The sequence below is a fragment of the Leiobunum rupestre genome, chromosome 7, assembly GCF_980474605.1.
Source record: "Leiobunum rupestre chromosome 7, qqLeiRupe1.1.hap1, whole genome shotgun sequence".
Classification (NCBI taxonomy): Eukaryota; Metazoa; Arthropoda; class Arachnida; order Opiliones; family Sclerosomatidae; genus Leiobunum; species Leiobunum rupestre.
The window spans coordinates 53,585,242-53,611,259 of NC_143390.1; the positions used below are offsets into that span (position 1 = coordinate 53,585,242).

The following is a 26,018-nucleotide window of genomic DNA, read 5'->3' on the forward strand; positions in this document are numbered from 1 at the left end:
CGGCCTTTTGGAGTCCCACCGGGATTTCCGGTGCCAGCTGTGCCGGGTTACTTGGACTGCTGTGTGCCCGTCGTTCCCCTTTAGGAGCTCTCTCCAAAGGGCTTGGCTCTCTACCTCTGTAGGTGGGGTGCCGGCTGGAGTTGCTATAGAATCCGCTCTCTATCCCACAACTGTGCGCGAAGTGGGAGCTGGTCGTCCCAGTGCTGCGCCTTTTGTCGGGATGAGTGGCTTGCGTCGAGGGTGCGACCATCAGTAGTGGGGTGCTACTACCCATGCTGGCTTTGTCACCTGTCCGGGCTTGTGGACGCTAGCGTAGGGCATTCTGAATTTCTGATGAGACCACCGGTGTAGTAGGCTTTTTGATTCGCTTGGAGCACCGGTATATAAATTTCTGACCCCATGTAGTGCGAACAGCGCGTGATCAAAGTTGGCCGTGGTTCGGGAAGCAACTCGTCCAAGTCCTTTCGCTCGGAATCGCTTTCAAAACGACAAGGCGGGGAAATAAAATTGCTCGTATTTTCAAAAACAATGGGAATTAAAATTTTAAATAACGTCAAATATTATTACTGTATGTAAAGTAAACATTATTAACTAATTGTTTTGGCATAAATTTTATTATTTTCAAAATTCTGGTCATAATTTCAAATGACGTTAAGCCTTGGCTATAAGCGAGCCGGGGTGAAGCGATTTCGCACGTGTGAACCACGAATTATCGTCGGTGGTCTAAACTGGCTTTCAAACCGACATAAACTGGGTTTTAAGCTCTAGTGTGACCCTGGCTTTAGAGCGGTGTACGTACAAAGACGTTGTAAAGTGAAGTTCATAAACAACATACAAATACTATGTAGAATACGTTACATATAAGGGTTTGACTACATCATAAATCTATCACTCTTAAAAATATCATTTATTTGAAAATTAAACACGTTTTACATATTCGTTTACAAGACACATTTTCCACTTCTGCAAGTTCCAACGCTCTATTAAGAATACGTGTCATAATTGAATGCACTTCGGATAAATGTTCAATAATACCTACCGAGTAGTACGGACATGACAGGCCCTCTCTCATATTTATTAGCATGTATGATTGATAGTAACTCCAATAATCATCGAATTTTCTGCACATGGCTTGGCAAGAATAATACTGGAAGCAGTTGGTAATTGGGTAAAGCAATTTCTACGCGGGCCAGCGTCTAGTGCTACACTTCGACTAACGATACACGAAAACAAGCGTGGCATCGCCAGTGTTTCAAGTTTAGTGACTATGACTATTATTTATAATTTGAAAAACTGAGAAAGCAAGAAAAATTCATAGCACCATCTCGTTATCTCGCGGATGGAATAATTTGAGCAGTGCTACCAGCCAATTTTCAAAAAAAAGGACAGAGTTGTCTGTCGTTATCTTTTCTCCCCGGTGTAACACTAGATACTAACCTGCCCCCCCTACATCCCTATTGACGCGTTTTTTCAACGCAAAAAAAGCTTAAAAAATCTGTTTTCATTTTTATAATTTTAAAAATTAAACTATTGAACTATTTCTGGATTTTCAAATCTGAAAGTACTGACCTTTTTACCGTAATTGAAATCTGTATCCTGATCTTCATTACAAGCGTCCAGTGCGTCCTGATCGTTCGCCAGACATAAGTATCCAAAACACACGTCCTACGACAAATGTAACATATAATTCCCCATATCAGTTCATCGACATTTTGACTATAAGTTAAGTCGAAAATGAATGTATTCAGAAAGTATCGAGTTATTTCAACTATCATAAACCCAAAATTTAACCATGGTTAATTTAAACTAGTAAATAGTTAGTAATATACTATAGAGACAGATACTTCATGGTTTAAAATAAACTTTATTAGAAGATAATATTGGGGAAGCTTTTCGAGCTCACTCGCTTCTTTTCAACCCTTAGTTGAAAAGGAGTATATTACTTACTATTTACTATTTCAACTATATTATTCAAGTTAGAAACGAGCGTTTTCAAAATTATGAGATATAATAAAGCCTGAAGGATTTCCATTTTTTTCACTGTTTGGTCTTAAAGGTCTTTGTAACACCAATTCTGACTGGCAACGCTACCCCAAGTCCACAGCATCTCCCATCTCCATAGACTTACTCGTGAGTAAGAGGAGCCGGGTTCGATTACAGCTTGTGGCACTGGTAAAAACTCGGAACTAGTGGCGTAGCGAGGATATTTGGCGCCCAGGGCAAAACTCCCAAATTTGCGCCCCCCCCCCCCCGGCTACCCATTATATACCTATTATCAGGCTTACCCCCCCTTCGCCCGGTCAGACTTAAATTACGAAGTATGACAAACAGATAATTGTTATTACATTTAACAAAATAAAATCAATTTTAACCTACTATATTATAGCATTCTCTCACAAAACTGTCCGTAAAATTGACAAATATCGCTAATTTAAGCCTTTAGTCATGTTCGAGAACTTTTAAAAATAACTAAATGGTTAATCAAAAATAAGCTTCCTCGAAAACCCGGAACAATTATTGTAGTTTAATATCTAAAAAAAACGATATTTTTTATCTTTCTTCAAACGCCCGTAAAACTAACTACCGAATGGCAGAAAATGCCACATTCACAATTCAACTTTTTAATTTTCAACAATAATGAGTGTAATATCTAATACAATATCCGTTTTAATACTTTGGGTGCCTCTTTGGCACCCCTCTGACCGTCGGCGCCCGGGGCGGATTCCCCGCCTGCCCTCCCCTCGGAACAACTCCTTCTGCGTTGAGTTTGCAAGTTCTCTTCCCACTGGTTTAAGGGGTTTTCCTCCGAGCTATTCGGTTTCCCTTTCCATAAAAACTTATTGAGGTTAAAGGTAATAGTTAGTGTAGGGAGCTGTTGGCTCGCTTGGCTTGAACGGCTAGCCACCACCCTCCTACGTATTGTAACCTGGCCACCTGTTGAAAGGCATTAAAAGGCACTCGATGACTTGGGCCTAAGGTGGTGCCTTAAGTATAACAGATTTTTGTTATTCCTGGTAGATAATCACCGCCTATACTGTGAGCAAGAGCCTGAAATAGAACCGGAATGCCGAAAGATAACACGAGGGAAATCGAAGGGGCGTGTTTTTTCTTCTCAAGTATTAACTTAAAAGGGTAATGGATCATTTGAATTTTGACGGGGAGGCTACAGAATCACGTGTTTTTGGGAATCGAGAAATTATATTAGTCACTTGACGAAAGGGGTGGTACTACCTCAAATTCACTCAAAATTTTCCTAACGATAATGTGGACCTTCAAAAAATACTTGGTTATGTATGGTTACAGTGTGCCTGCTCGGAACCGCTTCCAAGAACGGTCCGGAAATCCGGAGATGGAGGTTAAATGTCATATTTAATCTTACCTTTGAATCAGCCCCGCATTTAGATCCGTATGGGCGGATGTATTTGTACGATCGTGTAGGTTTTGAGGTCAGGCATCTAATGTAACAAGTCGGTGGATTTTCCTAGAGATCGATTCCCATTTAAAGGGAAACGCAAGTCGTGATGAAGGGGGGTTAAATGTATCATATCTTGTAGATAAAAACAGCATCTGCGCATGCGCCAATGGTGGGGGAACGGAAAGGTTGGGGGTGGGGGGGGGGCTGAGAGCAAGAGAACGCCTGGATTTGAGGTAGGGGGGGAGTGAAAGGGGGATTGGCTCATGCACAGATACAGTTTTATCTACAAGTTACGATTCCCACCTGCTTCATGACTTGCGTGGCCCTTTAAACAGGTATAAAATCCAATTAATTAATTACTTTTTTATTTATTTAATAGTATTTTATTCAATTAATAATTATTTTCTACCCGCCGTTTAAATTTATGCTATCTACTGTAAACAAAACCATTAAAATTGAACCTCTAAAGGCTTCGCTCTAAATGTTTGTTTCTCAGTACGCATTAGGCGCTTAAATAAAACATCTTCAAGAAAATCGCCAAGTAATATATCCAAGAACCGGAATCTGCAAGCTGAAATTATGTAAAATTTTCACCTATAAACAGAACGTCGTGTTTTTGTTAAGCCTTAATATGCCAAAAAAAGCTACCTAGTTAAAAGGAAACAGTCTTGTTGCATACCCTGCAGGTTAAAAGTTTCAATTATTTCCACAAGCACTATATAAACAGTAACTTTCAGGTCCTGGTTCTCGGAAATATACTTCTTGGCGATTTCCTGGAAGAGGTTTTATTGAAGCGTCTATTTGTGAGCATATTTTGTTATTAATTAAATTAATTAAAATTATTTTCTGAAAACGTATACTACAGCATGACCTACCTTTATCGCTTTGGCGTTGTCTCCCAAAAGCTCTGTGCAAATTGTGTCGTCGTCTTTGTCATTGGCTTGACCGAGCATAGCCTTGGTTAGCTGCTGTACTGCCAGCGTTGAACAACCTTGAAATTCAATATACTTTGAGAGAAGCGCTCGTTTATATACCAATCATAAAACGTTAATAATATAATTGTTAATAATAAATTGCATTGGGCCCGGTCATTAAACTTCACCTGTTGGATACTCAGAACAAAAAATTTATCTCGGCTTCACTTGAATTATAATCATCAGCTAGGCTAATACCCAAGGCACCACCTTAGGCCTAAGTCATCAAGCGACTTTTAAAGCCATTAATTCAGGTGGCCGGGTTACACTGCCTAGGAGGGTGGTGGCAAGCCCTTCATGCCACGCGAGCCAACAGCTCCCTACACTAACTATTACCGTTAACCTCAACAAGTTTTATGGAAGGGGAAACCGAAGATCTCGGAGGAAAACCCCTTAAACCAGTGGGGAGAGAACTTGCAAACTCAACGCAGTAGGGGTTGTTCCGAGTTTTCACCCAGTGCCACAAGCTGGGATCGAACCTAGCTCCTCTTGCTGCGAGGTGAAAGTGCTAACCACTCCGACACCCCACTCTGGACGGTTCATACCTTTCCACCAAAAAATAAAAGCGCTTAAATTCCATTTTGTTGGGTCGTAATAGTACAAGTGCCACAATTGTTGTTGGTTTTTTTTTATAATTTTCATCTGCTTTTCTCTGGGCTATATTAACCTGTATGAAATTTAGAATTGAGTTTTAGTCTGCCAAAATTAGATAAAAACAATAGGTGTTATTTGCTATTTCAATAATAGCAATTTAGCCATATTAAATACTAAGGATAAAACGTGTCAAAGGCTTCAAAGTTCGCGGGTCATGTGACGTCATGTATTAACTAAATTTCATGAGTTGATTTTCATCAAGTTGGATATCACGAGAAAATTGTGCCGGCAAAAATTGGTCTCCTAATTTTTAAGAACTACGTCTGGTAGGGAAACGATTTACTCAATCGTTTCAATTTAGCAAATCAAATAAATCAAATATACCCGACCATAATCTGAAACGCCACGCCTTGGATATTTTTAAACGACTTCAATTAAAATAAATGTTTAACAAATAATGAAGTACGTACGTGTAAGAAACCAGGGAGCAGGGAGCAAGGGAGCTGCCCCCAACAACTTAGCCCAGGGTTGACAAACTTACATTATTGATTGGTGAAATTAAAATTTCGACGAATTTGATGAAGCTTCGCCATTACTCCCCCCCCCCCCCCCTCACTTAAGCCTCGTCTATTATGGGTCTATTTTAGAAGATTCCACGACGGCCCTATAGTCACCATGATATCCTTAAGCTTATGGTGGACCAACAGTTACGAATGTGTAGCGCGTGTGGTATAGTGACGTAGAACGTATTGGTTGCAATTACATTACATACGTCTTACCCTCGCTACAGTAACAATTATCTCTGGGTTTCGCCAAGCTTTCACTATTGAGTCCCGCGATTATAAACATTCTTAAATTAAATTAAAAAGGTGTTTAGGGCTCCTTTTCTACTCCGCGTATCTTTGTTCTTTTATAATTTGCCAAGTAATGAACCCTTATTTTACTGTAACTTAACCCCCCACCCTTGATCTCAGCAATGCTGAGGCCGTTAACTAAATATCATAATTGAGATACCGTAATAAAAAGAAGGTACCTACCAATTCCCATTAGGTATATGCCAACCAGGAGAATTTTCGAAATGGTTTTCATTTCAGCGGCTAGCTATTAAGCTTAACTTATGTATGATACAAGAATACGCGAACAGCAGTTAAATAATGATTTAAAACGATTACGAAAACTACCTTCATGAAAAAAATTATCAAGTGTCACTTTGCCATCTCTACAGCTGTTGTTGACAGTATGTTAAATTGTCTATTGAACAGTCATGTCAATTTCGCATACCCTTCAAGGTTCCGTAACTTTCGGAAATATTAAAATCCTTTCTTGTCGCAGTGTCCAACACAATGCTCTTCAGTGAAAGTTTCACGAAGAGCACCGCCAGCAGCTAACAAAGAATTGGAATATTTCATTTGAAACAAAGTAGGACTCGGTACGAGCCTAATATTTTGGAACTAAACTAACCTTTATGAAAATACGAAGCTCCATCGCGTTATAACAAAGAATTCTCTTACAATGGACATTCAAACTATCAAACCCAAATTGTTCTAATAGGTAATATAACCTCCCAAGATATTTGAGGAAAATTATTTTCTCTTCCGAGCCTGGCTGTAATGGTACCACCATTAATATTTAAATAATTTCCATAAGTGTGTCGGTAATTTATAATTATTGATAGCTATGTGAAGTGACGTAGTAGCAGTAAGACAACGAATGTGTTAATGCACGACGGAGCACCCCTTCATTTTGGCTTTAAAAGTCGCTGGATGACTTAGGCCTATGGTGGTGCCTTGGTTATCATTAGCCTAGCTGATTATTGTTCTATAATGTCCCCTCGGTCACGGACAGTGAACTAATGCTGTTGAAAATTAAGTTAATACCCCCTTTTTGTATATAAATGCTAATTATCATTATGTAATTAATTATGTTTAAATTAGGTTTATTTCGGGCTTATACTAATATTTTAGCTGACAAAGATATTATTAGAGTTTCATCAATCCCTGAAATCTTACAAACTCCATTTTTTTATATTTCTAGATGCATAGTTCTAAATTAATATGATATTTCGAAATTGTAATGTGTCAAGGCTACACTTTGGACTTCCCGCCGCCGGGAACTCAAAAATTTTAAGTTTGCTTAAAATCTGCAGAAAATGCGGTTCATGAATCGTAGTTTCGCGCCAAAATTTCGCCCCAGCCCCCAAAATGGCCGTAAAAGATACGAAACTGTTTTGAAAGAACAAGTAAAATTTCTAAAAGAAATTCTAAAAATTTTATTTAATGGAACTTTTAGAATTTATTTTTAAAGTCGAATTGTCGAAGCCTACGTTTTAGGGAACCAATTAGATAGCGGGTCGATTTCATTTGCTTTAAATGGGAGGAGAATACAGGCAGACAGTGAGGTTTATTGGAAGAAGCGCAAAAATAGTCGCAATATATTCATTCTCAACAAGTATCGAATACGTTCTGGGATTAACTGAAGATAATATTTGAAATATAAGATAATAAATAAGAATGTTCCCGCTCTTCGAAATGTAAATCGGTTCATTTTTTATTATCACGGCCGAGTTTGATTCAAATTGGACATGCAAATTATTTTTTCTTCTATTCGCGACCGAAACGAGTCTAGGTGGCGTAACGGCGCTAGTTTCTCAGAAGCAGCGAACTAATGGGGGCGTAGCGATATTTTTGGGTCGCGAATTGTGAACCTTCAAATCGCCTTGCTTAAGAAGTGATTCCTTTTTAATCCAGAACGGACTGTAGCTGCAACTTGAATCGGTTGATTTCATTCAGTTGGGCTCGGATTTCCGTAATATGTTAAAAATGCGGATTATGTCCGATTTCGTAGCAACCATTTCGACATTTGGTTCGCTTGTGTACCTAGAAATCTGATCAGCGAAACTTTTTGGGAGAGCAGGATGCCTTTTTTACGCGCTTCTAAACTATCTTTCCGATTGCTGGCGTAATCACACTGATCCCAGACGTATGACTTGTCACTGGAATGGGTTTGAGGTGACGGGTCAACTGGTGTCGATCCTTAAAGCGGGAATTGCCAGTGGCGCAGGCGAAATGTCGCTCAGCCGAATGTATTTTTTTACGAGAAGTCAAATGACGTTTTTGCCTAAGTGCTGTCACATTGAGGATATTTGAAACGCTTTGGGGAAAGTGCATCTGCCGACCGTGGCTCTTCAAATTGGACTTAGTATGGAAGCCGCCGCCGCATTTCGGACAATGAAACGGTTTCCAATCTAAGTGAAGCGCTTGGTGTTCTTTCAAGTGTTCCTTCCTTTTGAAGGCACTTTTACATTGTCGGCATTTGAAAGGTGTCTCATCCGAGTGAACTTCCTCCTGTCGTCTTAAATCTGAGAGATCGTTGGAAGCGAACTAGCACTTGGGACACTTATGTCTGTTGTCTTTCAGTGACACGTGCACTTCCTTTTCTCCATAAATTGCTCATTTAATTTATCAGAGGAGTAATTGCATTCGTTACATTGGAACCGTTTAATGTCCTCCGATTTACTTTGCAGGACGGGATCATCCCAATCGTCAACTGCCTTCTGGAAAGTGTGAACAGTGAGGGTCACTATTCACAGAATTTATATTCTATTGTTTTAATACGTAAATATAATATAATTTAAGTTGCGTAATTTCTCGCTTTTGGGTACTAAGTCAATTCTACGTCTCACCAGTTATTGAATTTTTTTATAAAAATGATAGAAGAGGTTAACGGTAATAGTTAGTGTAGGGAGCTGTTGGCTCGATCACGTGGCATGTAGGGCTTGCCACCACCCTCCTACGCAGTGTAACCCGGCCACCTGAATTAAAAGGCTTCAAAAGTCGCTTGATGACTTAGGCCTAGTTTGGTGCCTTGGGTATTAGCTTAGCTGATTAGCCTAGCTGACTTAATAGGCGCTTAAATTGAGCCGTTTCAACTATTTGCCTAGAAGTAATAATTCAGAGAGCCAGTACGTTCTTGTAAATGAGTTATATTTTAAAGCGTGCTCACTTACAAGGAGACATCCCGAAGTGTAACCCACCGATTTTGTTCAAACTCGGGGGATTGGTAGACGTTCATGTATGATGAAAAATCCTAAAGGGAATTTATTCAATGGGCAACCGTTTTGCCATGGCAACGAAAAATGTTTTTGACAATACAAAATATAAAATTTTCCCATTGAAAATAACATGGGATTTTGAACTCAAATTGATCAACAGTTGATCAATTTTGATGTTTTTATTGTCAATTTTTATTTATTTTTTCTTTTATTGGCATTTTCGAAATTTTGAAATTTGTTAAAATTTTTCACAAGGGGGGGGCCTAGGAATCGGTCAGAATCCCATGTTATTTTCAATGGGAAAATTTCCATTTGTTGTTGTCAAAAACATTTTTCGTTGCCATGGCAAAACGGTTGACCATTGAATAAATTCCCTTTAGGATTTTTCATGATACATGAAGGTCTACCAATCCCCCGAGTTTGAACAAAATCGGTGGGTTACACTTCGGGATGTCTCCTTGTTAGTATTTCAATATGAAAGAGCTCGTTCAATTTCGCAACCGCCTCTTAAAAATGAGCGAGCGCTATCAACGTACAAATACAACTAACAAGAACATGTGACTATTTTATTCTGTTACTCGCGCATGCGCGTATAGGAGGAAAGAAAATGAGAGCGGCATTTATTGAAGCGCCTATACCGGTATAAAAGTTCCGCAGGAACGTACTGAGCTTTCCAACCCGAAGGTCTTCGTCAGAGTAAACAAATCTCCAAGGATATTTTTAAAAGTTTTAACATTTACAACAGTTCTAAAATTCCATACTGTCTCGAGGAAAAAAATATGTTCTCCTTGGGTTATATTTCTTCTATGATATCTTTAAAAGATTTGTTAGAACCGTTATTTTAAAGTCTACCTGCATTGTCTCCTATTTTCTCGGTGCATCTCCTTATAGCACCTTCTATAGAAATTAATTCCGTTTTTAAAAGTGCGCCTGACTTAATTTATAGCATCACTGAGGTCACAGATGCTAGATAATTTGGCTCGAATGTAAATAAGATTTAATTCGTGTCGCTAATGTACTCATTTAGGCTACAGCCGCGCCAACCGTAAAATAATTATTCCCTGGTAGAAATGTTTCTTTCATAGAGATGAGGTAAAGATAGTTTCATCCACTGGTATTTAAAACCATGATACGGTAATCAGAGCCCTCTATTTCTTAATGTTTAGTGTGTTTACATCGTACAACGCGACATAACTTGTTCTGGAAATTTGGCTTTTTAATTTCTAGGGTGTAGCCAAACGTTGCCATACGTAATCATGATCTTGGCAATTTGGCGGTTTGAGTAAAATATATTTTGTTTGGCTTCTTCTACGTCATACATTCAAGATTTCGTGTCTCCGGGTCAATTGAAAGCGGAAGTTTGTCTGCTAAAATTCACATTTTCTATTTCTTTATGAAATTTTGAGTGTTTACAAACATACGTAATCTAATACAATATTAGATTTTAATTTTTGAGTTCGGGTAGACTTTAAATATTTAAAAACACATTATATGGAATTAACGGCTAGGTACAGGTACTTTCATAAAGTTTAGTTTACTCAAACATTTTATTACGCTCGTACCGAGTCCCACTTTATTTTGAAATTCGAATGAAATACCGCGGAATAAAGCCCTGGTGGAGGCTGATGTGGATCATCGAAAATAACTCATAAATACGGACAGAAACTCATGAAATTGTTGATTAAATTACATGCATTAAGTTTTAGTAGTAAATAAACATGGAAACAGAAATAAATGAACGTTAATAAACTGAGGAAAACCACAATTACGGCGCAAAACGTTTGTAGAACTACCCGTAACATATGTGCCGCTTGTAAGAACCTTGCCGTCAATCTACTTCCAAAATTTCAATTATTAACAAGAGAATATTTTTCGGGAAAGTAGGACAATCGACAATACAAAATTCGCGTTTGGAGTAAACTAAGCGACACAACATTTGCAAATAAATATATTTCGCTAGAGTTGTCAAAAAGCCGAATGTATACACTATATACATTAGTGAGACTACAAGGCACTTCGCCGATAGGTTTAGAGGGAGTTTCAAAGACATCAGAAAGACTCCAGCTAAGAACTATTCACCACATCAATGATTTCGTCATACGCGTCATGAAAACAACTAATTCTTCAATTTTATCTAATGAAGCAAAGTCGTCAAAAAATATGAAAGGCTTAGTATTTCAGTGAAGAGGTAAAATAGACAAACAACGTTTGGGGAAACCAAAATATATTTATTTAAGGGGCACGTATTGGTTTAATTTCATTCATATATATATATATATATATATAAGGATATTATTAGAAATAAATAACAAGGCCAAAGGTTGGGTACCATAAAATAATTTTATTGTTCCCGGTCTGAAATTGACTAAGCACAAAAAACCCAGTCTGTTGTCTTTCAGTGACACGTGCACTTCCTTTTCTCCATAAATTGCTCATTTAATTTATCAGAGGAGTAATTGCATTCGTTACATTGGAACCGTTTAATGTCCTCCGATTTACTTTGCAGGACGGGATCATCCCAATCGTCAACTGCCTTCTGGAAAGTGTGAACAGTGAGGGTCACTATTCACAGAATTTATATTCTATTGTTTTAATACGTAAATATAATATAATTTAAGTTGCGTAATTTCTCGCTTTTGGGTACTAAGTCAATTCTACGTCTCACCAGTTATTGAATTTTTTTATAAAAATGATAGAAGAGGTTAACGGTAATAGTTAGTGTAGGGAGCTGTTGGCTCGATCACGTGGCATGTAGGGCTTGCCACCACCCTCCTACGCAGTGTAACCCGGCCACCTGAATTAAAAGGCTTCAAAAGTCGCTTGATGACTTAGGCCTAGTTTGGTGCCTTGGGTATTAGCTTAGCTGATTAGCCTAGCTGACTTAATAGGCGCTTAAATTGAGCCGTTTCAACTATTTGCCTAGAAGTAATAATTCAGAGAGCCAGTACGTTCTTGTAAATGAGTTATATTTTAAAGCGTGCTCACTTACAAGGAGACATCCCGAAGTGTAACCCACCGATTTTGTTCAAACTCGGGGGATTGGTAGACGTTCATGTATGATGAAAAATCCTAAAGGGAATTTATTCAATGGGCAACCGTTTTGCCATGGCAACGAAAAATGTTTTTGACAATACAAAATATAAAATTTTCCCATTGAAAATAACATGGGATTTTGAACTCAAATTGATCAACAGTTGATCAATTTTGATGTTTTTATTGTCAATTTTTATTTATTTTTTCTTTTATTGGCATTTTCGAAATTTTGAAATTTGTTAAAATTTTTCACAAGGGGGGGGCCTAGGAATCGGTCAGAATCCCATGTTATTTTCAATGGGAAAATTTCCATTTGTTGTTGTCAAAAACATTTTTCGTTGCCATGGCAAAACGGTTGACCATTGAATAAATTCCCTTTAGGATTTTTCATGATACATGAAGGTCTACCAATCCCCCGAGTTTGAACAAAATCGGTGGGTTACACTTCGGGATGTCTCCTTGTTAGTATTTCAATATGAAAGAGCTCGTTCAATTTCGCAACCGCCTCTTAAAAATGAGCGAGCGCTATCAACGTACAAATACAACTAACAAGAACATGTGACTATTTTATTCTGTTACTCGCGCATGCGCGTATAGGAGGAAAGAAAATGAGAGCGGCATTTATTGAAGCGCCTATACCGGTATAAAAGTTCCGCAGGAACGTACTGAGCTTTCCAACCCGAAGGTCTTCGTCAGAGTAAACAAATCTCCAAGGATATTTTTAAAAGTTTTAACATTTACAACAGTTCTAAAATTCCATACTGTCTCGAGGAAAAAAATATGTTCTCCTTGGGTTATATTTCTTCTATGATATCTTTAAAAGATTTGTTAGAACCGTTATTTTAAAGTCTACCTGCATTGTCTCCTATTTTCTCGGTGCATCTCCTTATAGCACCTTCTATAGAAATTAATTCCGTTTTTAAAAGTGCGCCTGACTTAATTTATAGCATCACTGAGGTCACAGATGCTAGATAATTTGGCTCGAATGTAAATAAGATTTAATTCGTGTCGCTAATGTACTCATTTAGGCTACAGCCGCGCCAACCGTAAAATAATTATTCCCTGGTAGAAATGTTTCTTTCATAGAGATGAGGTAAAGATAGTTTCATCCACTGGTATTTAAAACCATGATACGGTAATCAGAGCCCTCTATTTCTTAATGTTTAGTGTGTTTACATCGTACAACGCGACATAACTTGTTCTGGAAATTTGGCTTTTTAATTTCTAGGGTGTAGCCAAACGTTGCCATACGTAATCATGATCTTGGCAATTTGGCGGTTTGAGTAAAATATATTTTGTTTGGCTTCTTCTACGTCATACATTCAAGATTTCGTGTCTCCGGGTCAATTGAAAGCGGAAGTTTGTCTGCTAAAATTCACATTTTCTATTTCTTTATGAAATTTTGAGTGTTTACAAACATACGTAATCTAATACAATATTAGATTTTAATTTTTGAGTTCGGGTAGACTTTAAATATTTAAAAACACATTATATGGAATTAACGGCTAGGTACAGGTACTTTCATAAAGTTTAGTTTACTCAAACATTTTATTACGCTCGTACCGAGTCCCACTTTATTTTGAAATTCGAATGAAATACCGCGGAATAAAGCCCTGGTGGAGGCTGATGTGGATCATCGAAAATAACTCATAAATACGGACAGAAACTCATGAAATTGTTGATTAAATTACATGCATTAAGTTTTAGTAGTAAATAAACATGGAAACAGAAATAAATGAACGTTAATAAACTGAGGAAAACCACAATTACGGCGCAAAACGTTTGTAGAACTACCCGTAACATATGTGCCGCTTGTAAGAACCTTGCCGTCAATCTACTTCCAAAATTTCAATTATTAACAAGAGAATATTTTTCGGGAAAGTAGGACAATCGACAATACAAAATTCGCGTTTGGAGTAAACTAAGCGACACAACATTTGCAAATAAATATATTTCGCTAGAGTTGTCAAAAAGCCGAATGTATACACTATATACATTAGTGAGACTACAAGGCACTTCGCCGATAGGTTTAGAGGGAGTTTCAAAGACATCAGAAAGACTCCAGCTAAGAACTATCCACCACATCAATGATTTCGTCATACGCGTCATGAAAACAACTAATTCTTCAATTTTATCTAATGAAGCAAAGTCGTCAAAAAATATGAAAGGCTTAGTATTTCAGTGAAGAGGTAAAATAGACAAACAACGTTTGGGGAAACCAAAATATATTTATTTAAGGGGCACGTATTGGTTTAATTTCATTCATATATATATATATATATATATAAGGATATTATTAGAAATAAATAACAAGGCCAAAGGTTGGGTACCATAAAATAATTTTATTGTTCCCGGTCTGAAATTGACTAAGCACAAAAAACCCAGTGCGTGCGCTGACCTGTCCGTAAAAAGATTCTGGTATTATCAGAAATACATGAACCAAAATTATCAGCGAGCGCTTTTTCTTTGGGAGCATTTTGCCATAGAGACCGAGGAGGGTTAAAACTGAAGCATTTACAAATTTCGGCCCGCCCGCGAATCCGCGAGAGAGGAAAATAAAAACCCGAGGTATCACGGGTAGATTCGTTTGCCATCTAGTGAGGGACAAAGCGATATCTTAATAACCAAAATCGCGTGAAACGCCGTCTGCAAACTGAGGCTTACCATACCTTGGCTTGGAGGAGAGACCATACCATACCAAAGAAATGGACGTTGCTGGCTGATTGTAGCACCATCGTGATTCTAGCTTATGTTGTAAATAATTAGATAGCACTGAGTGGCCACTGTGCTTTTGTTCCAAGGTTTAACAGGTATTGACAATATTGTCAATTCCTTTGGCTTTTCTTGTGTTTTTACAGAGATTTTAACTAACTTACATCCAGGGCCGTAACCAGGGGGGGGGTGCCACACGGGCCGTGCCCTACCTGGAATTTGAAGTGCCCTACCTAGAATTTTGAGATGAAATTGAAATCTGAGGAAAGTGCCCTACCCAGATATTTTGGAGATCATTAAAGTTTTTCAGTTGTACGCATTTTTCTTTTTCTTTTTTTCTTTTATTTATTATTATAATTATTAATATAAACAAATAAAATTATATAAAAAAATATAAACTAAAATTTTCCATAGTCTATATATCTCTCTTCGTCATTACACCTGATATACAAAGATATTTCTATCGTGTGAGTTAAACGGTGTGTACCTACCCCACTCGAAAAGTTAATATTATGAACTTGCAGTAAATCTAATACAAACGGGGCGCCCGTCACTCGTTACAGGCATAGCTGCACACTAAGACTTGGTCTCGCGCTCAGTGTCACCAAACGTTTTGTTTGGCCTTAGTCTCGTCTCGGTCTCATAAGAATTTCCCCAAAAACACGAGAGCTCGTCTCGGGCTCATAAGTTTGTTTTCCGAAATACGAGAGCTCGTCTCGGGCCCATAGATATTTACCTAACTACAAGAGCTCGTCTTGGGCTCATAGTTTTTTTCCTAACTACGAGAACTCGTCTCGGACTCATAGTTTTTTTTCCCTAACTACGAGAGCTCGTCTCGGGATCATAGTTTTTTCTTAACTACGAGAGCTCGTCTCGAACTCATGAATTTTTTTAAACACGAGAGCTCGTCTCGGTTTCATATTATTTTCTCCCAAACACAAGAGCTCGTCTCGAACTCATTCCTCTCCATAAACATTAGTGCTTTGTATCGGGCTCATACTTATTTCTGTTACTAACAAGGGCTCGTATCAGTCAAGTTAATAAGAATTTGCATAACTCGCGGTTCTCATTCCAGTCTCTTAATATCTCTTTTAATTCTTATGATTTATTTATCAATATGAAAAATAGGAAGTCAAACGAAACCACCGGGCGACCAGGCTTGGTACTCTCTTCACTACAACAATCTTCGAAAATACCAGAAGGTATACTACTTTGGACCAATCAGAAAACGACTGGGCTAAGTCACGTTATCCGAAATAGCCAATAGGCGCTTAAATAAATCATCCTCCTAGGAAATCGCCAAGAAGATATATTTCCGAGAGCCAGGACCCGCAAGGTTTTTGTTTATATAGTGCTTCTGGAAATAATGGAAAGTTTTCACCTGTAAACAGAACGTCGTGTTTTTGCCAAGCCTTATTAAGTCGAAAAAGCTAACGGGTTAAAATATAACGCCATGGGGAACGCTTGTGGCTTGTAAAGGTAAAAAGTGTCAATTTTTTTTAACAAGCACTATATAAACAGTGACTTGCAGGTCCTGGCTCTCAGAAATATTCCGAAATATTCCTTCTAGGTGATTTCCCGGGAGGATGATTTATTGAAGCGTCTTTTACGTAAACTCCGAATTAACCCTGTAGGCCAGAGCTCTCTTCACACGGCCAACTGTGCTCACGCGCTGTTCGAGCTTTAGCTATAAAATGTCACGCCAAACTATAGCGCAAACAGCACGTAATCAAAGTTGGTCGTATCGGAGAGAACAAAAGTGGTACGGTTACGGCACGTGTTGCTATGCGCCGCAGCACTCCCTAGTGGCCAAGGGAAACATAATCGTGGAAAAACGGCCACATAAGCGTCTCTTAAAAATTAGAAGGTCTCATATCGGGCTCGTTACAAAAATATGGTATCAGTTGGACTTTATAATATTACTCTGCTCAGGCTCACAGCAATTTACTATATTTGAATGGTCTCATCTCGAGATCACAAAAATACGCTATATTAAAATGGTCTCATCTCGGTCTCACATTAAATGAACAAAACGTTTTGGTCTCTTCTCGGGCTCGAATCATTTTCTTAATAAAGCTTGGGCTCAGTCTCAAATCGAGCTCGGGCTCTTAGTGTGAGACGAGCCCGTTCAGCTTTGGTTACAGTCTCTGATTGACTGCCCATCGCACATTGGATGACAGTTAAAACATTATAATTTTCATCAATAGGCCTTTCCATCAATTTTTTCTACGTGCTTTCATTGTTTTTTCTACGTCACCCACCACCAATTTCGCTCAAACTAAACAAAAAGTTGGCTGTACTTTTTGCATTTTCCGGTAAAAATTTCCCGAAACATTTTACGCGGAGCTCGGGTTAGGCTTAGTGACTTCGGAATTCAAACTGATTTTAATTTATTTTTGATACTAATTGAATGAATTATTATTGCAATACTTATATCAACTCTGTGAAAGTATTGTTAATGTATTTATTAGCTAATATTTTATGATAAACAACAATTAATCTTAACCCGATACACTACTGTGGCTGTCAATGAAATGTTAAGCCTTAGTTCACAAGACTATAAACATAATTGTTAAACATCATCGAAACCATGTAAAATTTTTCGTTATTTTAAATATTTAAATCCCCTCCTATTATGACTAGTGAAGTAAACGAAATATTTTATACTTTAAACATTTGATATAACAAATTTATTAAAATTACTGGGATTAATTTTAATCCGCCCTGTTTTGTAAATACTTACACTCGGCAGCAGACGACATACCGAGCTCAAGAATCGAGCGAGGGTAAAAACAAGGAGTAATATATATAACGTTGATCTAAAATATCCTTGCAAAAACAGTTTTCCTTCCCCGTAACGAACATTAGGAAAGGTCTATTTAAAAATATACATTGCGGAGCGCCTCGCTCGCTCATACTACGCCACTGAAAACAGTGCCCTACTAGTGCCCTACTCAAATTTTAAGGCTGGTTACGGCGCTGCTTACATCCCACCCATTTATGTTTTAGTTTAGGCTTGTTCATTAGAAACATATTACATGGTGACTATTTAATTAAAAAAATTCGACTTATGTAAAATTGGTGTGTTTGCGACACTTACTGTAAAAAATACTTTGCGAAGTAAATTTCTTAGTCTGTGTTTATTAAAATTTTACCACTAGAAACGCCAGGCGGCGTACTCCAAAGCTCTTCGAGACTTGGAGGGCGGAATGAAATTCCGTTAAGGGGGATTACCAAAACTCGTCTTTTTAAGGGGGGGGGGGAAATGAATCCAACGTTACTGAGATAGGTCGCTGATAATTTCGGTTCATGTATATCTGGTATTATATTGGAAAAATAAAACCGCAATGTAACGACTGTAGTAATACTCCTGATTGTGTTTATTTATTTTTACACATAGAAACGTTTAGTGTCATAATGTCGCTATCGACTTGCTAACACTACTGACATCGCCTGAGCATTAAATATAAGTCCTAACCTTGCCTAAGAATGTTCAATAATTTGACTGATTGCTTCATTTTTAATGATGACGGCGTCGTATTCCGTCTTAACCACATTGTGATTACCAACATCCAACTCGTTATGTTTAAGAACAAATTCCTGTTTAATCAAGAAAGGACTGTAGTCACAACTGGGTTCTGTTGGGGAGATGGGATTTCTGTTATCAAATTCTATCAATGGTGTTATAAATTCCGAGTTTGGGCCATTTCCGTCACCAGAATTCATATTTTTTGGATGAATCATTTCGACATTTGGGACGCGTGTGTACCAAGAAATCTGATCGTCAGTCAGTCTTCGAACTCTTACTGAAACATCCGGAAGTTGGTGAATGGTTGGATCGTAAGTTGCTTGTAGAGATATATCACGAGCCGAATGCCTCCTTTTATGGGCGTATAATTTCCTTTTCCGTTTAGTAGAGTAATTACATTGGTCGCACACGTATGTAGCGTCACTCGAATGGCTCTGAAGGTGAAGGCTCAATTCGTCCCGATCTGTAAAGCCCAAATTACAAGAGCAGACGAAAGGTCGCGAGACCCGAAGCGTTCGTTGATAACGCGGATTCAAATGTTGTATTCGTTGAGGCCAAATCAAATCATACTTTTGCCTAAATGCAGAGTCATATTGCGGGAGTTTAACCGAATCCTCGGGGAAGTGCACTCGCTTGTGTTTATTCAAATTAGATTTCGAGTGAAAGCCACGGCCACAATGCGCGCATTGAAACTGCTTCAGTTCACCGTGCAGCCGCTGGTGATCTCTCAAATGACACTGTCTTTTGAAGGCGCTGTTACATCGGGCGCATTTAAAAGGCCTGTCCTCCGAATGAGTGATTTCGTGTCGTTTAAAATTCGACAGTTTGTTGGTGGCGTACTTACACATCGAACATTTGTGACGTTTGTCCGTCACCAATCTGACTAAATTATCTTCAGTGTGAAAACGTTCGTGATTTTTCAAACGTTTTTTCATTTTGAAAACGCCGTTACAGTGACCGAATATCGTGTGAGTCGCTTCGTGTCGTTTTAAATCTGAGAGTTGCTGGGATACGTACTTACACTTTGAACATTCGTGTCATTTCTCACTGAACGACAAGTGTACTTTCTCGTGCCTTGTTAAATTGCTTTTTTTATCACTCGCGTAACGGCAATTCTTACAAGTGAATCGTTTCTTCGGACTAACTTCGTTTCGGTGAGAGCTGGGCAGCGCCGGTTCCTCGACAGCCAGGTCCCCTTCCGCGTTCTTCAAAGTCGCGTCAGACATAGTCGACGTCCACAATATATTCCTAAAATTATATCAGATAATCATTGCGTCACCTGCAAAACCTTTGGGATAGCCGGAACCACTACACCATTCATACCACGAAAATTCGTTTTTCGTACTTATCTCCAATTGGTCGATTCCAAAATTCAGTGGGTTAAAATTATTTTTCCCTTTTGAAAATGAGTCTTCACCAGATAGTGGGAAAGGAATTTTCACTCACCGACTTTCGTATCGATTTATTTTGAAGATCACCATTTTCAAGGTCGAGATGGCCCTTATAGTGGTAGCTATTTTTTACTATAAGATGTTAGAATATTAATGAGCCCTGAATTTTTCCGTTCTCGAAATCACTGTAACTTGTACTATGAAAATGGCGCCCTTTATAGTTGCTGGGACCAAGGCACGCGCCTTGTGCGCCTAGCCATAAAATCACCTCTGCATTAGCTTTTACATTAAAGGGAATATATATCCAACAGAATACCACGATAATTTTAGGGATTATCGCCACTACAAACCACTAAGCAGCGCCGAAAATGTCAAAGCCACTTAATATACATGAATTTATTTTACTTTAGGAGAATGACTATGTAGGGACGATGAAATTACCCCGGGCACGAGTAGGGGGAGGAAAAACGTCACACGCGTGTACTAAAACAGCGTGGCTTTAGTCTCAGGTAACATTGATTTCGAGTTTATATTTAAAGTAGTAACCTTTTAAAAAGGGGTAGCCCAAGATAATTATATTTTAAAAATAAATTTAACTTTTTAATGAAGTAGATACATTACCCTAAAAGAGCATACCCAAAAACATTAATTTAATCCAAAAGGCGTTTTTCCGTCGTGAGCTTTGCTTAACTAACAAAGCGCCAAAGGCACTGAAAGTCGAGTTAGACTAGTGGTCACTAGTCAAGGTTTATGGAGATTTATGGTCACTTGTCTGCGGCACGGCTCACGTAACGTAGCGTGAGGGAAATTGCATAATATGCGAAAGTGATAAAAGGCTTAGAGGAAGTTATTGATAAATGTTGATAAAAATTACCAAGCTCGTAAATTAATTGACCAGCATTAAGTTTACGAATTACATAAACGTGTCAATATAAATAACTTAACGCAAACAATAAGAAATAAGCGGGTAGGTAAACGAATATTAGCCGCGGCTAACTTCATGTCAAACCATAGTACTCTTAAATTTCAAAATTTCGGCAAATTGATAGTTTACTGCTAAGTAGAACACGCGACTAGACCAATTGGTATTTTGGTCGAAACTAAAAGACACGGAATTATAAATTATCGTTAGAGGTTATCATAAACTGAAAAAAAAGTGTGGAATACTTTACCTATGAAATAAAAGCGAGAAACACGAATTAAATAGTTAATCTCGGTACCTCTACGGCTTAGCCGGAAAATCCAGCATTCCACTCAACATAGACCAAATTGATACAAGATGTATCTCAACGGCTTCTGGGAGAAAAACCCAAAAAATGTGGTTCGACAGTTAAGAACGTAGTAGAAATTTCCAATTTTTCATGACGACTCGACGAGGGAAAATAGTCGTAAAAATGACCGCCGTAAATAATGCGCCATGAAAGAATGCAACATAGCGTAACTGAGGATAATATAGAACTCCGTACCCTAGATTCCAATTCTGAGAGCTTTCTGATTGCCATGTGATCTCCAAAAAATTGGCTTCAATCGGTCGATGTAAGTGCGAACAGCGTGCCATCAAAGTTGGCCGCGGTATTATTTACTCGCTACCGAAACGAGTCTAGGTGGCGCCATGCTCTTCCGAAGTTTCGATGCCTAACGTGGTGCCTAGCTGATTATTATTATTATTATGATGATGATCTGGCGTCTACTATTATTAAATGTGAAAAAAGGCCTAAATCTGGCTAAAACGAGCATTTTGTCAAGCTTTTATTTCTGAAATATAACGTAAAGTGTACATAGATGGCACCACGTGCTGCAACAGGGATGGTGATTTAGGTCTACCACAGATATTTATTTATCGGCGACGGTCAAAAAAGGTCTCTGCGCATGCTCAAATATCAACCAATCTGGTGTAGGAATGTATGTAAAAATGGACTATAGACCTACCCAAATGTTTTATAATAAAACCTTTGGCACCAAAGATTTTCCCAAGAACAAGTGACAGGCACCAAAACATTGTCTTTAGTCCGTCCTGTGGAAACCTATACACTCTTTTTAGAAACGTTTACTGGGCGCCGCCATTATCGTACAGACAACCCTCTACCGCAGAAATTTCATCCCCCAAAAACCGTTTTTTTTCATCACCCTCCCTGTAGACTGTAATGTAATAGCGGTCGATTGGACGTTAGATTTCTACTGGAATTTGCCATAGGCGCGACAATAAATTTATTTTCGCCTCCCTTTAATAGGTGTTTTTACAAAAGATCGGTGGTCACGTGTTTTCAGTAAGTTTGCGTCACTACGGTCAAAATGAAATCTCGAAGTTGGCCGATAATTTAGTGTCGTCCGCTATTTAAGACAAGGCTTACCTGTCGTTTAGTTTAACAGTAAAGTGAAAGTTCTAACTGCTATAGACGATTATTTATTTTTGCTGAGTATTTCTCTTTCAAGGTTAGTAACTAAAAAATAACTAAAACCAGACTACCTTATAATATACATAACTCATAAAACGATATTTTTAATACAACCCTAGCCTTTATTTATCTATTTGTAACGCTGTTAATATTTAAAACTAAAATTGTCTATACGCGGGCCTTAGTATCAGCAGCCGGATCTTAGCAGACGATGCCTTGCTCAAACATACTGAATTCCCATGAGCCTCTATAGCGAAAATCTTTTGTAGAACCACCTATTGAACTAGCTTTGTTACTGGATATGAGCATGAAGTTGAAATACAACTATAACTTTGAATATGTTGTGTACTCACGTTTAAAAATGGAATAAACAATGTGTACATAGTATCTAGAATAAATTCAACATTTTAATACCACATTTACAATAAAATAATGTAAGCTTTAAACAAAGTAAGGACATTTAAATAAATTAAAATTAGAACACGAAACGTACTGAAAAGTACGAATTTGTTTTAGGAAGTCAAATTAGTAGAATTGCAGAATGTTTAGTAAATCACTTTTCCATTTAAATTGTAGAACTAGCAGTAGAATAGGGACTTCCAAGTAAACCGGAGGGAACAAATCTCCCAAATTAATTCTCCGAAAGACGAAAAATGTTAATTGGTTACACATAAACTATTGCCGGGTTTTTATCTGGGTTCGATAAAAGTGAAAAGTTAGGATAAAACTGAAACCACTATCTCGATCGGTGGAGCCTTTTCTACGAAATTACCAAAATATAACGAATACACAGTTTCTTTGGGTTTATTTGTTATAAAAAGTGTTTCTTTAGTTTTTTTTTTAATATCTACGTCTATCTTCTACGTTTTATTAAGTAGTTCATTGGTTCACCTTGATTGAATAGTTCAAAGATTAAATAGTTAATGAGTTTATATTTTATTCAGTAGTCCAAAGGTTCGTGTTTGATTAAGTAGTCCAAAGGCTCAGCTTTGATTAAGTGGTCCAAGAGTTCATCTTTGATAGATAATGCGGTATCCTCGTGGCTAAGTTCTTCTTCTGACAATTCCCTTTTGAGAACGTGTAGGGCTATTGATGCGTCGATATTTTCTTCTTGACTATCGTGTTCAGCGGAACACTCACCGGAATGCTTACTCTCGTGTTTTTTTAAATCAAACTTCCTTGAACTCGCGTAGGAGCATTGAGCACATTTGTACGGTCTCTCACCGGAATGCGTACTCTCGTGCTCTTTCAAAGCATTCTTCCACGAACTGGCGTATGCGCATTGAGCACATTTGTACGGTTTCTCGCCGGAATGCGTACTTTCGTGTATTTTCAAGTCTCGCTTCCTTGAACTGGAATATGTGCATTGTCTACACTTGTACGGTCTTTCACCGGAATGCGTACTTACGTGTTCTTTCAAAGCATTCTTCCATGAGCTGGCGAATGTACATTGATCACATTTATACGGTCTCTCACCGGAATGCGTACTCACGTGTTCTATCAAATGCATCTTCCTTGAACTGGAATATGTGCATTGATCACATTTGTACGGTCCCTCACCGGAATGTGTAGTCTCGTGTCTTTTTAAATCAAACTTCCTTGAACTGGCGAATGTACATTGACCACATTTGTACGGTTTTCCACCAACATGCGTACTCTCGTGTTCTTTCAAAACATCCTTCCTTGAACTGGTATATGCGCATTTACCACATTTGTACGGTCTCTCTGTGGAATGCGTGGTCTCGTGTTTTTTCAAATCAAACTTCCTTGAACATGTGTATGTACATTGATCACATTTGAACGGTCTTTCACCGGAATGAGTAACCTCGTGTTTTTTCAAAGATTTCTTCCACGATGTGGCGAATGTACATTGATCACATTTGAACGGTCGCTCATCAGAATGCGTACTAACGTGTTCTATTAAAAGAATTGTGTTTGAACTGGCAAATGTGCATTGAGCACATTTGTATGGTCTCCCACCGGACTGCATATTCGCGTGTTCTATTATTCCGTGACGCGCTAAAAACAAATGTATTTTGTTGTAATTAGAAAAAGCGTGTAGCCGTGTCTTCAGTTAGAATTTCCCATTTTCGCTGTGAAGCTTCAGTTCTACCATACTTTTCTTCTGAATACTCTTTCCATTTATTATCTGGTGATGTTGATTTTGACCAACTGAGCGCGTTTCGAAAAAAATAAATTTCAAGGACTTTAATGGCGTTAAACGTTTTCAGTTGAAATGAATAGTAATTTTTTTTGAAAAGTTGTTCATTTAAATATTATTATTACTTTTGAGCAAAGCTATTCGTCGCAAATTACTTTTTAGTATTTACCAAATTCTAATTTTGTTAGAAGTCACCGCTAAAATACCCAGAATTTAGTGGTGCTGCGAAAAAGATGAGCAAATATATCAAAAAGGTAATAGAGTATAACAGAAATAGCTTCTAGGTGAAATCGAGTGAGAAAGAACCAAGTTATTCATGGTTCTGCTGATTAACGTGATGCTAACACACTTGTTCCAATCATAAAATTGTAGTTTTTGACTGGCTCTACCTTGATTGATTTTTGGAAATATGACGATACCGTAATCAGATGGATAAAAAGTTTAATATTTGTGTGCAATTGCAGTACATTTCAAATATAGTTTTTCTCAAAAACGTTTTCGGTTGCCGGCGTATAAACGAAAGCCCATTGTAACTTTTCACTTTGGAAATTTCCAAGTAACATGATGGTCTATTTAAGCCTCGGCTGTGAACAAAGGCGATAAACATCTCGGGTACCCGACTTGTTAGTACTTTACCATAGTCTCTATTTCAGCGTTGATACAATATTTTCAGATACAAATCCCCTAACCCTTTTAATTTCATATTTCACTTTTATCAGAAGTTAACTAATTTAATTCAACTTATATTTTAGTTCTTTTCAGGTTATGTTTTAACTAATAACTTTATTGAAACGTTGGAATTACAACACACAATTATCAGAGAACTATAGTAAAATTACTTTCATAAAAGTTTGAAGATAAATTAAACTCCCCGACTTTTTAAAAATTCTTAAAATTCATTTACGTTTAACAAATTATTAAAATTTCCTAACGTTTCACAATTTTTTTTAATTCCTTGGCTTTTCCCTGACGTTTCACAATTTTTTTGAAATTCCCTGACGTTTCACAATTGTTTTAAATTCCCTGGCCTTACCTGACGTTTAACAAATTATTAAAATTCCCTGGCCTTTCACTTAAAATTTCCCAAAGTTTAACATTTTTTTAAAATTCCCTGGCCTTTTACAAATTTTTAAAATTCCCTGATATGTCAGGCCAATTTTTCATATTTCCTGACATGCGGAAATTCTGTATTTCAGTAACCTCTACCGGTATTATATATCGCTTGATGGCCGGGCTTCAAGAGGGCGGAGCGCCATGGACTGGTTGTATGGGGTGAGGAACCCATCAATTAAAACAATATATTCAATATAAACTACAGTTTTGGTTATATTATACAAAACATTTTGTCTTCACGTATTCTACTGTACTAGAAACGTTAGAAATATACGAAAAACTGCGATACAACTTTGTGGATTGTTACCCATCAAGATCATCATACACTCGTCTAAAATAATTGAAGTAAAAATTAGTATTCGTTTCCATTTACACATTTCGAACCATTAAAGTCCTTGAATCGTAAATATTAAAGTCATAATAATTGTAGGGCATATTCTTGAAAATGGATGAAAATATTTAACAAAGAGTACCCAAGTTTATTGAAATAATAATTACATTTGAAATAGTAATTTTGTTAAAAGCTGCGCTTTAATTTCTTCTAAACTATTTAAGCAATGAAATTGGTCTTTAAAGTAATTAAAATATTAAGAACAGATCTATAATTAATAGCTTACCCTATATCGTGATAACCGTCGAATAAAGCAGA

At 37.6% G+C, this 26,018-nt stretch overlaps 3 protein-coding genes across 5 annotated transcripts; all 3 read right to left on the minus strand.

The window, feature by feature from the left end:
* Positions 1-886: 886 nt before the first annotated feature.
* Positions 887-26,018, minus strand: LOC149937446 (uncharacterized). Its single transcript, XM_090153061.1, has 7 exons — positions 25,987-26,018; positions 22,449-22,483; positions 4,291-4,406; positions 3,380-3,481; positions 1,570-1,665; positions 1,040-1,147; positions 887-980 (listed from the first exon to the last, which is right to left on the minus strand). The coding sequence occupies exons 3-7, from the start codon at positions 4,366-4,368 to the stop codon at positions 942-944; spliced, it is 423 nt and encodes a 140-aa protein (XP_090009187.1). The 5' UTR covers positions 4,369-4,406; positions 22,449-22,483; positions 25,987-26,018; the 3' UTR covers positions 887-941.
* On the minus strand, positions 18,102-20,611 carry LOC149937447 (uncharacterized). Of its 3 annotated transcripts, none has more exons than XM_090153058.1 (2): positions 20,336-20,611; positions 18,102-19,556 (listed from the first exon to the last, which is right to left on the minus strand). In XM_090153058.1, the coding sequence occupies exon 2, from the start codon at positions 19,241-19,243 to the stop codon at positions 18,263-18,265; it is 981 nt and encodes a 326-aa protein (XP_090009184.1). In that variant the 5' UTR covers positions 19,244-19,556; positions 20,336-20,611; the 3' UTR covers positions 18,102-18,262. The 3 variants fall into 3 exon arrangements, with proteins under 3 accessions (XP_090009184.1, XP_090009183.1, XP_090009186.1); XM_090153057.1 differs by having other exon boundaries at positions 20,321-20,611; XM_090153060.1 differs by having other exon boundaries at positions 20,574-20,604.
* On the minus strand, positions 22,552-25,880 carry LOC149937448 (uncharacterized). The gene is made up of 2 exons (XM_090153056.1): positions 25,743-25,880; positions 22,552-24,114 (listed from the first exon to the last, which is right to left on the minus strand). Exons 1-2 carry the CDS (start codon positions 25,744-25,746, stop codon positions 23,036-23,038), a joined length of 1,083 nt encoding a protein of 360 aa, XP_090009182.1. The 5' UTR covers positions 25,747-25,880; the 3' UTR covers positions 22,552-23,035.

What these genes read in the sequence shown, in the direction of transcription:
- LOC149937446 (XM_090153061.1), bottom strand. Translation starts at nt 4,368, where the DNA reads ATGCTCGGTCAAGCCAATGACAAAGACGACGACACAATTTGCACAGAG. An exon ending in ATTTCAATTACGGTAAAAAG is followed by an intron (nt 1,148 to 1,569) that starts GTCAGTACTTTC and finishes AACTGCTTCCAG; the next exon opens with TATTATTCTTGCCAAGCCAT. An exon ending in TGTCATGTCCGTACTACTCG is followed by an intron (nt 981 to 1,039) that starts GTAGGTATTATT and finishes TATTCTTAATAG; the next exon opens with AGCGTTGGAACTTGCAGAAG.
- LOC149937447 (XM_090153058.1), bottom strand. Translation starts at nt 19,243, where the DNA reads ATGAAAAAACGTTTGAAAAATCACGAACGTTTTCACACTGAAGATAAT.